Source organism: Phoenix dactylifera, chromosome 4 (genome assembly GCF_009389715.1).
Source record: "Phoenix dactylifera cultivar Barhee BC4 chromosome 4, palm_55x_up_171113_PBpolish2nd_filt_p, whole genome shotgun sequence".
NCBI lineage: Eukaryota > Viridiplantae > Streptophyta > Magnoliopsida > Arecales > Arecaceae > Phoenix > Phoenix dactylifera.
In genome coordinates, this window is record NC_052395.1 from 12,749,033 (window position 1) to 12,763,654 (window position 14,622).

Below are 14,622 nucleotides of genomic sequence, written 5' to 3' on the forward strand. Positions count from 1 at the left end.
TCAGCCGAACAGAAGCCTTTTGTTCGGCGATCCAGTGCCGAACGGAGCACGTACCGTGAAAAAAAAAAATTTCGGGAGAAGCCGGCGAGGTGGTTCCGGGAGAAGCCGGCGAGGTGGTCGGAGATCGGAAGAATGCCGGCGACGAGAGGGAGAAGGGGGAACGGGGGGATTTTGGGCGTTGGCGAGGTGTTTTGGAGGGGAAGAGCGGGGTGGGGGGGGTTTGGGGGGTGTAGAGAGCAATTTAGGTGAGGGGGTGGGGAGGGTGGGGGGTAATTTAGGAATTTTTAATTTTTTAGGGGTGTCCTTAGCAAATGGGGGGTGTAGAGAGTATTTAATTTTTTTTTAATTTTTGGGGGGTGTCCTGAGCAATAGGGGGGGTGTATATAGAACCACCCTCCTTTCTCGCGCGGAACATGACCTGTGTGGACAGTTCTACCCTTCATATCTTGTAGAACATCGAAATAGCCCTTACCCCATCTCCCATTCCCTCCAAGAAACCCCTACCCGAGACCGAGAGCCCAACTCGCCATCCTCTCTCTCTTTCTACCCTCCGCGTCTTCCCTTCCAGCTTCCAATGCCTCGCCCCGCCCTCCTCTCTCCCCCCTCCCCTCCCCTCTCCCTTCTTCCCCTCCATCGGACCCCTCTCTGGATCTCCTTCTCCTCCCGCTTGCCCACGAGGACGCCCTTCGATTCCTCCCCTCATCGCTTTCGTCCCGTTTCTCTCCCGGTCTTCAGCTCAGGTAGCGTCCTTTCTGTTTCTTCGCTTTCTAATGGGTTCAAACTCTTGTAATTCTTGTCGGTTCCTCTTTACTGTCTTCTTGTTCTTCTTTAGGTGCACCGGTCGTTCCTGCAGCGGCTACTGGATCAAGGGAAGATGAAGAAGAAGAAGAAGTGGAAGGGTCGAAATTCGTGGAGGTCGGGTACATAAGTACCACTCATGGGATCAGAGGGGAGCTCCGGGTAGTCTCAAGCACGGATTTTCCCGAACTTAGATTCTTTAAGGTATTAAAGCAAAAGTGGAAAAAGACGATATTTTTTATGAGAAATATGGCTTCTTCTTTCTTTCTTGATTTTTTGCTTAGATGTCATAATATTTTCCTTCCTTCTGTTTCTTGTTTTGTATTTTGCTCCTGAAGCCGGGAAGAAGATGGCTGAGAACCCGTATTTTGGGGAAAGAAATGATCTCGGAAGTGGAGCTCACAGGAGGTAGAAGCCACTCCGGGCAGAAGTGTTGGATTATAAGTTTTAGCGGGATCGATACAATGGACAAGGTAAGCCCAATTGCTCATTAATTTGTCCGATTTCTATTTACAAGCATTCTTTTCTGTAGGGTAAGGCAACAAAAAAGTTAAAAAAAGAAAAAAAAAGTGTTTGATCATGGTGTTGAGCTTTGAAAGTTTAAGAATTGTAATTGAACTATGTGATGGTTGAATGCCTCAATCGCTCATACCAGCTTTAACATGACAATCATGGAAGCCCTGAACATAAATAAAATATGTGAAATTTCATGAATGTTGATTCTTAAACCCTACCCTCATAGGAAGTTGAATGCAAATATTTGATATCCCAGGATGAGACTTTATATTTTGGGAAGCAAATGTTAGGTAGAAAAAATTTATGAACATGCAATTTTGCCAGTCAACCATCATTATAGGGTCTCCATAGCTGCCCATGATGTTGATTTCTTGGAATATCATCCCATTTCATCTAGGAGGACTGTTGCTCCAATGAGATGGCTGTTCTGCTTTAAACTAAGTTAATTAGAATTATTGGAGATGGAATGTTGGTTTTGCTAGGCGACTGTTGCTCCAATGAGATGGCTATTCTTCTTTAAGCTAAGTTAGAATTGTTGGAGATGGAATGTTGGTTTTGCTAGGGCCTAGGCCCTCTGCAATTGGCTTGGTTTATTTGTTAAGGTTTTGAGATATGTGAAAATATTGAATTTTTTCTCTTTAAACGTGAGGATTGTTTTTCATGAGAGGAGTATTACGTGTGATAAAATTTGCAATTTTAGATAATCTCGAATCTTAGGATTTTCTGAGGTCATAACCTGGGAATACTTCGAGACGTGTGGCTGCTTGTTGAAAAGATAACCTTTTCATATATTAGTTAGTAAGGAACCAAAACTTAGTTTGAAGGTTGAACATGTCATTATAGTTGGAGTTCAAATCATATTGTGATATTTCTATATTGCTTTGGTTTAGAAAGCTTAGAAAAATGTAGAAAACTTTTAAAAAAAAATATAATTTAATTATATCAAGGTTCCAGATTGCATTATATTTTGTTGAACTATCATTAACTTGGCTTATATATGAAAGAAGAATATGGTCTTTGTTCTTTTGTACATCATTAGAATTTGTTGGACTTGGTTTTCTATCAGTCATGTTATTTACTTGGATGCAGTTATTCTTATGTCAATATCTAGTATATTATTATTATTAATTATTCAGTATAACCCTGACTATCTACCTACATCTTTCTCACCTCAGGCTAAGCAGATAGTTGGTTCAACTTTGCTTGTAAGGGAAGAAGACAGGCCAGAATTGGAGGAAGGCGAGTTCTACACTCATGATCTTGTTGGCATGAAAGTTGTTCTTAAGGTCCATCTTTCTTCATCGTCTTCTTGTATCTAGTAGTTGTTATCATGTTATTGTATTTACTAGTTACAAGCCACTAAATTGAAGGAAATACAGCGATTTTTTTTTGGAACAGTGTTCCTCACTACAGCTGTTTGCACTTGCAACCTTTTGACATGAGCTCTATAATTTTCTGAAGATATCCACTTAGTTTACACTTTTACCACAAAAAATGATGTTCTTTATAATTTTGATGGAGTTCATTTCAAACATATTTGCACTTAGTCTATGAATTTATATTGACTTGTCATCTTTGCTTGATCTTCAGTAATTTCAGAGCTCATTTCATTTTCTTTTACATTATTTTGGTTCTTTTCTTTAAACTAAGCTGGCCAGCCTTTCTCATTGAATTAGACAATAAATGTACTTTCTCTTCCTTGCAGGAAACGGGCAGACTAGTGGGAACTGTCATTAATGTATTCAACTATGGCGCTAATGATCTTCTGGAGGTCATGCCTGAGTCATCAAAGCCAGATTTAAGCTATCATTGTTCACATGTATGGGTTCCATTTGTTGAAGCAATTGTTCCCGATGTTGACATGGATAAGAGAGAAATGTGGATCACTCCTCCAAAGGGACTCCTAGAGCTGAATTTACGTTCTGATGTGAGAACCAAAAAAGAAAGACGCCAGCTGGTTAGGTCTGCTCCTTATTGCATTTGAAATATCTGTATCAAAGATATACTTCTTTACCCTGCCAGACTATCTGTTTTGAGTGGTAACCCTGAATGAAGTCTCCAAATGGAATAAGAAGGTTATCGGCATGTTTAGAAACAGTTCTGCCTACTCTGCATGTTTTTTGTGTCAACTTTTTCCTGTTATGAAATTAAGGTTCTCAAATTCTGTCATTTACACCTTATTGACAGAGTTTGTAGGAAAAAAACTTTATCATCTAATGATGCAAGAGTCTTTGATTGACCTCATTCTAGAAATATGTTCCTCTACAAGCTGACTGCAAGCTATTCTTTCACTGAAGATGCACTTGCTGGTTCTAGCTTAGTAGCTTATTGTAAGAGCTGTCTGTTAAAATATCTTTCTATTATTGTGTTGTTAAAACATGAAGCTTATCTTTCACTTAAACTTATTAAAACAGAGAGGTATCATCCATAAACAATATCTAGTCAAACTAGTCAAGATCTCTATCTGTCATGAAATTTTATCAGTAAAATGAACAGATAACTGGTTAATCGAACAATTTGCATACTATTAAATGTAATGTTAATTTTGCGTGCATTGATGAATCTATCCCAACTTAATCATTTGAACTAATGCCTTTACGATAGCCCTGCACAATCTATCATAAAGATTTTGAAGAATCTTTGAGGTGGCTGTTCTTAAGATGTATTTGGTTATCTGAATATTAAGCATTAGTGCTTTGTTTATAAGATTGCAATTATAGTTTCTGGCAGACTTAGGAATATCCTAGTGATATTTGACTTTTGTTTGTACACCAACTTTTCCATAGATATATCAATGTCTTAGATATGCTCTACAGTTTTTGAGATTGCGGTTGTTTGTATGCTCAACTTCTTTTCTTGCATTTTAGATGTGTGATAATTTTACCAGCTTGAATCATTATATAACTCTCATCTTTATCAGGTGTTTTGATCTTTAAATCGATGTTGGGACTCTTGACGGTTTTAAGTGGCCAAATTACTGGTTTTCTCGTGTTTTTTGGTCGTTTCTTCTTTTCTTTATTACAAGTTACTTTCATTTATAGTCGCTTAAAACTTGGTATGCACATCTCGTGCATATAGGGGTTCAGGTACTTGCTGTACTGATACCTAGCTGTTCCAAATCGAGAACGACATGCTAGATGAGTGTGGGACACTAGTTTCTTCATTAGTCGGGACATCCCACGCCTCCCGCTTGAATCTGGTCAGGAAAAAGGCCAGTTCAATTGGTACAAAGTGTGATCTAAATGAGTTACTTTTTTCGAAAAAAAATGAGAGCGATAAGGAGTGTCATGCTCTCTTCTCTCCTATGTTCTTTAATGGGTGTGCCTCAATCTAAATAGAGGGAGGGTGGTGGGGGGGGGGGGGGGGGGGGGGGGGGAGGGGAAGGATGTAGAAATTTTTATTAAAATTTCATTTAAGAGTAAAAAATTGAATGAAAATTCAAAAAAGTGCCCTATTATGGTACTAGAATGCTAGATTGTCTCAAGGTCGAGTGGTAGCATCCTTGCTTTGTTTGCATTTTGTTTGCATGAGCGCACATGCTCATGTTAATAATGGCAGCCCTATGCATGAGGCTTCCACCATTGCAAGGTCTAAGGAGGGTTAGATGTGCGCACCGCAGACTATTTCCAAGTTTCAAATCTGTGACCTCCAACTCACAATGAAACAATCTTACCATTGCACCAAGGCTCACTCTTATGTGCTTATGTTAATCAATATTGTATTCATCTTGATGCTTGTGCAAAGGAAAATGGTTAGTATTTAGTGCACTCTCCCTCCCCCCCCCCCCCCCCCCCCCAACCCCTTCTTTGTTTTTCATCTAATGATGTGAATGTGAATATGTGATTCTATTGATGACATGCATAATTTAAGCATTTGGTGTATAATCATTATGGTGAACTATTGCAGGAATGGAAAGAAAAAAAGAAGTTACAGCGACGTCTGATTGCAGGTAAAAAGAAGTTGTGTGAAATGGACCAGAAACATCTCCTGGAAGGATTAAGATTCGGAGATAAGGCCCAAAAGAGTTGGCTTGCAAAGCAGATTGCAGAAATTGATTTCAAGTTGCTTCAACATGCTATGGAGAGTTCCAGCATACCTCATGACAGGTAGATAGATGTCTCTTTCAGTCTAAGCTTCTACACATCCTGCATATTATGAATTCAGATGTTATTTTTCTGTTGGATTTTTTATGTTAAATTGTGTAGAAGCTCACTTGATACTCTTTCATGATAATTTAACTGCTGCACTCAATAAGATGCTACAAAGGCATGCCTGCTCTCCTAGTAGAAACCAAATGCTTGCAATATATCATTTCATTGTGAAAGTTGAGCTCTTGAATACCTTTCCCATTCTCCATTTTCACTGGCTTCTTTTTGCTTTTCTTTGCCCTTTATTTGTTGTCCTACCATTCAATTGCAGGTCATGGTTTGCTTCTTTCTTTCATATCTGTGCATCATTAGTAAATTCACACAAGTTGATATCTGCTTTGACAGCGTTCTTCATCTTGCTATAAGTAGCCATGGAATTGAAGGTCTTATATTAGGTTTGATTTTTTGGATATTTGTAGAATGTAAATTTATATTTTCTAAAAAACCAAGTGCAAGTTATTTTTTTATTTTTATTTTTTTTGCTTTTCATATGTTGCCTCTTGTGTCATGTCTCTTGTGTAAACCAATCCAATCTCCAGCTTGCTGCAAAGACCAGAGGCTTTTTCTTTCTGCATGAATTGGCATGTTTGTCTCTCTTGGAGTGGGCCAACAAACAATTAATATATATCGTGAATGTGTCAAGTACATTTTTTTGTTCTCCCTGTCTGCCTGGTAAAACTTGTAGGAAAATCCAAATTTGGAATCACTGCTTCAGACAAATTCCATTTCCTGTGTCTCCAAACACCTGACATGTATTAGATCATTGTTTATGGCCTTATGCAATATTGGCTGTTATAGATGTGTAATTAGACTTATTTGGGATTCGCTTAATGTCAAAAGTTTCAATTCTGCTCAGAGATCAAGAATCATGAAAATAAAAAAACTGCTATTGCATCTGTAATGTATGGGCATGTTTATTTTATGTGAAATTCTCTATTTCCTGAATCTGATATCCATAAACAATTAGAGGTCTAACTTGCTTTTTTGAAATAATGGACCAGACACAACTTATCAGAATTTATTGATGCTAATTCGGCTGTATTGCTGAAGAACACAATGAGATTATCTCACAAATACCTCATGAGAAATGAAAGTAAAGGAAGGAATGACTTGAATTATGAATTGCACGAACGGGGTTTAAAACTCCTTATGGAATCTAAAGCTGCTATCATTCTTGTTGTAAATAACAAGGACACTCTTGAAAGGGGTTTTGAGACAGATGATGTTTGTGTTGGAAGACAAGAACCTATGGTCAACCTGTTTCAAGAATTACTTCTTGATTGCAAAAGAGTTTTGAAGGTGAGCACTATATGTACATTCACTATAATTTCCTCAAGCTGGTTGGTGCAACCAATCCCTTGAAAAATTCATTGATGTATTCAGATCTTGTAGTTTTCTTTAGGTGAAAATTTGCATTTATCTTCATGTCGTTTTTCCTTCTTCCAAAGTATGCCTGGCTCTATTATTTCAATCTCTAGCTTATTACAATATGCTCCTGCATTGTTTTTTTCTTTTCGAGCATATTAATAAATGTACAATTAGCATTCTGGATAAATATGTGTATTTCACCTACTTGTACATGCATTCATGAGCATTCAGCTTGCATTGGATTATATGAAAGAACAATGTTATAAGTTACACAACTCAGGAGAACAATGCAAAATAAAGCAAGGACTATATAGACGCGGTGTCATCACCTAATTTAACTGCCTTAAAAAGGAGAGATTTATCTTGTGATGCTTTGTTGAGATTACTATTTCAATAGCACTTGTCATTTTTCTTCAAGATTTATCATCATCTAATTCCATCTTTCCAAAAGCAAGTGTTTAATCTTTTTCAAGAAAATGGATACAACCACCAAGTTCCAAAAGATAATTAAATAAGAATAGATTTGGAGATTGGGCATGCACTAACTTTCCCATAACCTAAATACAAAAACTCACTGTGAATAAAAGACCATCTAAACATATGTCAAGAAGATAAGGACAGCAAAGAAGAAAAGTAATATTATGTAGTAGAACTGCTTCCTATTGAACGAACCTCACGACTTCAGAGTCAACTCCGAATTTACTGATCTACTATCAGCCCTGCCAAAAGTGGCTGCTTAACCATCTGAAGCAGTTGTTCACTTAAATGCCTGTGTCATTTGAAGGTCTATACATTTCTAAATGAAACTAGGGGAAGATCCAGCTATTTGATTTTCAAGAATTTTAACTTTCAAATCAAGGCAAGCATGTGCTTAAAATTATGTGCATTTGTGAACCAGCTAGATTCATGAAAGCTTTTCTCGACAATCAAAGAATAATTCACTGGGTGTGCCGATTCTCTTTATGTTGAAAAATTCCTTCTGCTACTGTTCCTTATGAGAATCATATGTCGTTAGTTACTCTGGAAGGATGTTTACCATTCTGCATTATCTTAGAGTTCGTTTTATTAATAAAATTCTTTGCATCTGTTTATCTTTGTTAACTTTATGACTTGCATTCACATTTAAAATCCAAACCACGATGTTATCCCTAATATATGTATGTATGTATGTATGTATATTATATGTGTGTATGGATGATGCAATTTTCTCTGACTGGAAAAGTTACATTTCGACACAGGTGGAAGAACAGGTTATCTCAATTCCTTTAGTTATAGTTTGTCCAGATCATGAGATACAATTGTATAAAGATTGCTTATCAGATAATGGGTACTTTGGTATAATTAGTCGAAAGGTAAGACATCATGTTCCTTGGTGGATTATTATCAATCATTGCAGTGGATGTTTTATGGCTTTATGCAAAGTATCATACTGGAGTTTGTTTGCTCTTTCATATTTAGTGTTTGCTTTCTTATCACTAAGATTTTACTTATCTTGACTGTCTGCACAGCATTGCTTTTCTTCATTTCATTGTAGGTAATAACCAGCTTTTCTTAATTCAGAAATTGTCAATAAGAGACTGAGAAAAACACATGCAAAATATAGAAGCATTTATGGAGGAGAAGTAAGAGCATGATACCAGAATAGCAGACATCTAGAGTACAACCATAGCATTGATATCCTTCTTATTACATACTGTATCATAAAAAACGGTTTATAGCTAGGTAAATGACAAGCTTAGTTTTCTCCGACTTTTAGTAGATGGAAGAACTAACTAGGAGCAATTAGAGGGTTGAAGATGATAATATACCGGAAATTAAGGCCTGTTTGGATGCTTTTTATTCAGCATCCACGAATAAGTTAACATCCGACTGAAAATGGGAGGGATGGGAGAGAGGCAAGGTTGCCCGTGGAGATGGGAAAAGAGGAGGCTGCTTGATTTGGAAAGGTAGGGCTTATCTAATATCTACATTTTAGAGATAAGATAAATCGCCTCTTAGGAGGATTTTATCATTAATGAAATCTGAGGATTGAAGAATGCTGGTGTGCCATTCATCAATGGTTCTCTCCCTGCCTTCATTCCTTCTCACTACCTGGCGGACGGTAAGGTATTGGCAAACAGTGGATGCAAAGCATCCGAACAGCCTCATAATGTATGATAGGTGGTAAAGTGAAATGCCAATTGTGATCCAACAAATTGCTCAATGAATGAGGTATTCTGTTGTCAAAATGAAGGAATAAAATATGGCATTTTGTCCTTATGCTAACCTAGCCTTGTGCGATGCATATTCTGTACTGACTTAGCAAGCAATGGCATGGAAGATGCACAAGCCGGTAAAGTAACATTGCTTAGTTTCAATTTAGTAAGTAAGATCTTTTACACTTTATATGAGACCGAGTTTTTAGCTATAGTATGGTGTATATCCAGATGTGTCTATGCATTATTAATGGTCCATAAGAAGTTTATAACTGCTAGAGTTGGTTGAATTGTAGAAGGAAAGTTTCATATAGTAATTTCACTTGATGGATTGCTCTCTTATCTGTGTCTTAACTTTGCTTTTTAATCCAGATTTTCTGATTTGGATCTGCCATGTGGATTAGTCACTTCATTTCAAGTCGATTGAATGGTCATGATTAGTCCAAACAGACTTTATAACAAAAAAGCAATTTTGTTGGTTGTTATTTTCTCCTTCCATGCAATATATTCCACCATCCTCGTAGTAGATGGTTTGCATATTTTCCCTTTTCCCAGTTAATGTTATAGGCCCCATTTTCCTGGCATAGTTCATTGGCAAAGCCCTGAATCAGTTTTATCACAAAAATAGTAAGCTTTATATCGTTTAGAGGATACAAGTGATTCCATTTAAATGAAGTATTGCATGTGAGTCCTTTGTAACATTCTCTTTGGATCATTCTTGTCTACAGTTGTACTTCTGACATATCATAATTTAGGATTGTATTCAATTCTCATGTACTGCTCGGTACCCATTTACAGGTTTGGTTCTTAGAAGAAAGGAAGCTACCAATTATTAGCACCTCCACAGATCAGAAAAGAAACAAAATCTTATTAAAGTCTCCGTGGGAGATACTCCAAGCACCAACAGGATCTGGAGGACTTTTCAGTTTACTTACCTCACACAAAGTTGTTGATGATCTTAATGAAATGGGCATTGAGTATCTCCAGGTTAGAAAATCTAGTCTGATCTGTTTTTTAATATTATTGTTAGTTGTGAGCCTTTTTTCACTTTTTCATCAACAAGCACAGTAAAATGTTGTTTTTAATAAATGTACAATACTAGTAGAAGTGTGTGTGTGTGTGTGTGTGTGTGTGAGAGAGAGAGAGAGACGATAAGGAAAATTGAGGTGTCACATATTAGATTTGGAATTGACTGCAGAAAACAGATCAACTAATGTGGACGAATATATTACCAGCAACACATGATGTCCTACCTCCTAGCTGGGTTGTATCATCAACCATCCTTCAAATTTCTGGGCTTCTTGCCCAAACCTAGTTTGATAAGTTCATCAATATTCTCCACTCATTTACTTATCAACTCAAGATCCTTGCCACACTATATTTAAAACAGGAGAAGTTCACAAGTAGGAAAACTAGTATTATCAAAATGTATTCCGTGCAAGTTGATAACCTGCAAACAAACCTTAAAAAAACGAATAAGGAAAAGTAACTTTTGGATATTCTTATCTTTCTCAAACAGGGCCTATCCGTTGTCAAACCACTATTGAGTTTGATAGAAGTGGAAATCTTCCTCCCAGCCTAGTTAGTAGAACACAAATTATACATTGTAAATGATTTCCAGATCATCTTTATTCAACCAAATCAGAGTCTTATAAATGTGGTAAAAGAGAAGTTCAATAAGAAGCCTCTATTGGTGTACCTTCTCCAATATTATATGTTATCAACATTCAGACACCATGGTTATTCCGAGAGGAATTAATTAGATTTATTTTATTTTAGGTCCTCCCCCGCATAGTTTTGCTTCTCATTTTGCTTTCCACATAAGACGAAACAAAAATTTCTGATGTATAGTCTCGAGTTTGGAAATTGCATCCTTTAAAATCCTGAAGATTGATCGAAAGATATGAATGGTTCTGCATATAATCCAAGTCAAGGTGAGTAGTAAGGTGGTCAGGCTTGACTCATCATGTGAAATGCATCTTCAAGCTTGTGTTGAGCTTCGCAAGGGATGTCAAGCTCAGCTTGTTTGTCAAATGATCTGGGATTCTCATTATGCTGTGCCAGCTTCTATCTATATTCACAAAACCGAAATGTTCACAAGCTTGAAGTAGCCTTCTATTGAACCAGCCCCAAGATGTTGATTAACAGCTTGGTTTGTTTGCAGCCCTAATGAATGGATTCAACAAGGATTCATCCACCTTTTAAGATATTATATTAGATCTGAGAACAAAAGGATTCTAATCATGCTCGCTAATATGTCATTCCCTGAAGGACAGCTTCTGGTAACTTGCTAGTAAACTCAATTGATATTTGTGTGGTTATGTGAAAAGACAGGCGTTGGAACTCCCTCATTTTTCTACATTATTGCATTATCTCATTTCTACGACAAACATATAGATACATCTGAATTTAAAAAAAAAAAAAAAAACTTCAGAAGTGGATGCACGTTATCATTTCAGATTATGGTATCAACTAGCAACAGCTGCCGACTGGCACTGTTGTGATATTGTCATCTTGAACATTTTATCATATACATGTCCTGTAATGTGACAATTGAACTCGAATTCCAGAACTGCCAGTCAGATTTATCTTTGAAAAATCGAGAGAAAGATTACATCTGAAACCTTATTAGTAAAGTCAGCAAATTGTTCTTACCAGGTTGTAGATTTACTTTGAGAGCATTACTGCTTTAGCTCTGAAATTCTAGTCCAATTTTCAGTCGTTGATGCATATTGTATAGGCACAAGTCAACTTGCTTGATTGCTGCTGCCAGAGTGAAGAGGATCTTCAAAGAAATCTCAAAACATGTATTCCAGTATAAGAGAGAATTTTTAAACAATCAAATTGATACAATGAAAAAAAAATGATTATGAAATAAATTGTTTCATGAAGATTCACTGTTTTACACATTTTGAGAAAATCATTTATGTAACTTGAAACCAATTTATACCCTTCAATCCCAGATTTCATACAAAGTTGGTCAACATCAACTTATGTTAATAGATCATGAGCTTAGGACCTTTTGAAACACAAACACACACTCTTTTTCTCTTTCCCCATTTATCTCAATTAAGTCATGTTGAGATAAATTTGTTGTTATACCTAAGCAAGTAGTAGTAATGATTTATGAATTTCAGGACGCGTGACTTTGTAATTATAGATATAGATTACCAGCTAAGTCTTCATGCTCCTTATGCCCTGGGCGACGTGCTACAATGGCTGGGATAAAGGTAGGGCTGTTAACGAGCCGAGCCAAGCCCGAGCTTGGGAGAGCTCGGCTCGGCTCGTTTCACAGAAGCTCGGGCTCGGGCTCGGGCTCGAGCTCGGGCTCGGTAACGAGCTCTATATTGAGCTCGAGCTCGCTTGGCAAAGCAAAGGCTCGGGCTTGAGCTCGTAAAGCTCGTTTCAATTACAAGCTCCAGAACGAGCTCGAGCTCGGGCTCGGGCTTGATAATAGGCTATTTTTCTCTATATGGTCAGATTTTTATGAATTATAGTGCTGAAATAAAATTTTACAGTGGGAGACTAGAGCTCGTTTGGGCTCGTGAGCTGCTCGGGCTCGAGCTCGGGCTCGGGCTCGGGTGTAAACGAGCCTCATATTGGGCTCGGGCTCGGGCTCGTTTGACTAACGAGCCAAGCCCGAGCCGGGCTTTTACCGAGCCAAGCCCGAGCCGAGCCCGAGCAGCTCGGCTCATTAACAGCCCTAGATAAAGGGTCACAATCTTGCCAGAGTGAGCTAACTCCAAAAACCCATCCTCGGTTTGGGTTCCAGGCTGCAACTTGCCTGCATTAAGCTAGAATCACTATTAATCACTGGTCAGCCATACAACGGTGAATTCGTTCCCGGGCCTTGTACACTCCGCCCTTCACACTATGGAACCTAGCCATGCTTGAAGTCATTATCTCAACTGCAGGGAGGGGGATGCTGAAGGTAGGGCTAGTCACTGGGGTGAAGCTATAACAAGGTAGCCATACTGGAAGGTATGGCTGAATCACCTGCCTTGTATTTTTACTGTATTTTTACATCTAGGATACGGACAGTATTATCGATAATAATAGAAACTGAGCATTATGGCAAGAAAAGTTTGATTCAGAGGAGCAGCAGCTGCAGAAATTGGAAAATGGTGCTATGTTGCATCAATTACCTGCTGCTGTCAACTCATTCTTCCAGCCTTTTTTCTCTCTATAAAGTATTCTGTTCTTGGTAACTAGATCATGATTTCTTGAAGTGTAATTCTCAAGAAGGAAACTCTGCTTCTTAATAGACAGACCATCATTGTTATTGCTCATAGTTATTTCCTGAATATGTGACAGATTCAGCTTGTATAACTTGATCGATAAAGCTTTTTGTTGCTTTGACTGGTCATAAAGACTCAGCACATGGTTCTATGCTCAATAGACCCTTTTCTGCAGTGTAGATTAAGTTTGCTATAGAATTGATCAAAGTGAGAAAATTATAGTGATTACAGTTTGATGGCATAAGGAGAACTTTCGCATGCAAATATTGACGTGAAAAACACAACTAGTTGACTTTCTATAGTTTCTGCCTGGTTCTCAGAGCTCAATGATGTTGGCTGTTAACATCCTACTTTTACAGGTTTGCAGCTTGGATGACGGATCTACCATCGGGCATCCGCTGTTTGTGGGGTTGGTTAGTTCCCATGGGGCAGATGTCGGTATCAAATTCATGGAGGGCAACAAAGGAGATGATGAATTTGACCTTATTTTTTCCATGAGGTTTATAAACAGCATCAGCAAACAATTTGATAGACTCCAGTTCTGTGCTGTTCCAGAGCGACATTTGCATGTTGAGCAGGTTGACAACGAGTGGACTACGGTCCATCCAGACAAGCCCAACTCATATCATCTTCACTGTTCAATCTACAGCACCTTGAACGGTTGTCCTCTTGACAATATATGTATCATGCAAGTGATGGAGTAACTCCCTTTTTTCTTTGAGCAGACAATTTGAAAAATGGAGGGGAAAAAACTGCTGTATGTGTGTGACTGTATAAATAATTTAGCATTATCTTTCAAAGACAAGTTTTTATATAAGATGAAAATGTTGAAAAGTGGTTCGGCTCTTCAATAGTTAATTTGAATCATAATGGAGAGAGTTTTAGGTCTTATAGCCTGGTTGCTGTGGTGCGACAGTTAGCTGTTACTTCTGCAGGCTGATGATTGCATGTCAATAAGCTGTTTATTGCGCAAGTTGTTGGCTATTGGCTTGAGTTGTTTTGAGGATCAGAACGAGGAGAGGTGAGTAAAGGAAATCCTGAGTCATTAAAAATGTCTTTAACCCTTTTCATTAGGAGTCAAGAGCTCTCTGTTTCTTTGGTGCTTAGCATATTGATAATGCTTAGTGAAGCCCGAAGCCCTATGCTCACGTAGCTGACTTGTTGCTTTGATATATTTTTATATCCAAGAAAGCTAGTAAGAAAATCTGAAAATGGGACCCAAACTGTAACAGCTATTGCTACTTTCATCATGATGTTAGTTCCCGGAGAGTGTAAATTTTTTACTCATGAAAGAGAGCGACAATATTTTGACCACAGGAGAGGAAAATATTGTCTGATACATGATATTGTATTTTGTCC

At 37.9% G+C, this 14,622-nt stretch overlaps 1 protein-coding gene across 1 annotated transcript; it reads left to right on the forward strand.

Annotated features, from left to right (window-relative positions):
* The first annotated feature begins 499 nt into the window (after positions 1 to 499).
* Positions 500 to 14,114, forward strand: LOC103712681. The gene is made up of 10 exons (XM_008799265.3): positions 500 to 740; positions 833 to 1,002; positions 1,137 to 1,271; positions 2,490 to 2,600; positions 3,020 to 3,271; positions 5,221 to 5,420; positions 6,464 to 6,761; positions 8,069 to 8,182; positions 9,824 to 10,012; positions 13,623 to 14,114. Exons 1-10 carry the CDS (start codon positions 575 to 577, stop codon positions 13,965 to 13,967), a joined length of 1,980 nt encoding a protein of 659 aa, XP_008797487.1. The 5' UTR covers positions 500 to 574; the 3' UTR covers positions 13,968 to 14,114.
* Positions 14,115 to 14,622: the final 508 nt, after the last annotated feature.

Coding starts and splice junctions, on each gene's coding strand:
- LOC103712681 (XM_008799265.3), top strand. CDS start 575: ATGCCTCGCCCCGCCCTCCTCTCTCCCCCCTCCCCTCCCCTCTCCCTT. Junction 741..832: donor TCTCCCGGTCTTCAGCTCAG/GTAGCGTCCTTT, acceptor GTTCTTCTTTAG/GTGCACCGGTCGTTCCTGCA. Junction 3,272..5,220: donor AAAAAGAAAGACGCCAGCTG/GTTAGGTCTGCT, acceptor GAACTATTGCAG/GAATGGAAAGAAAAAAAGAA.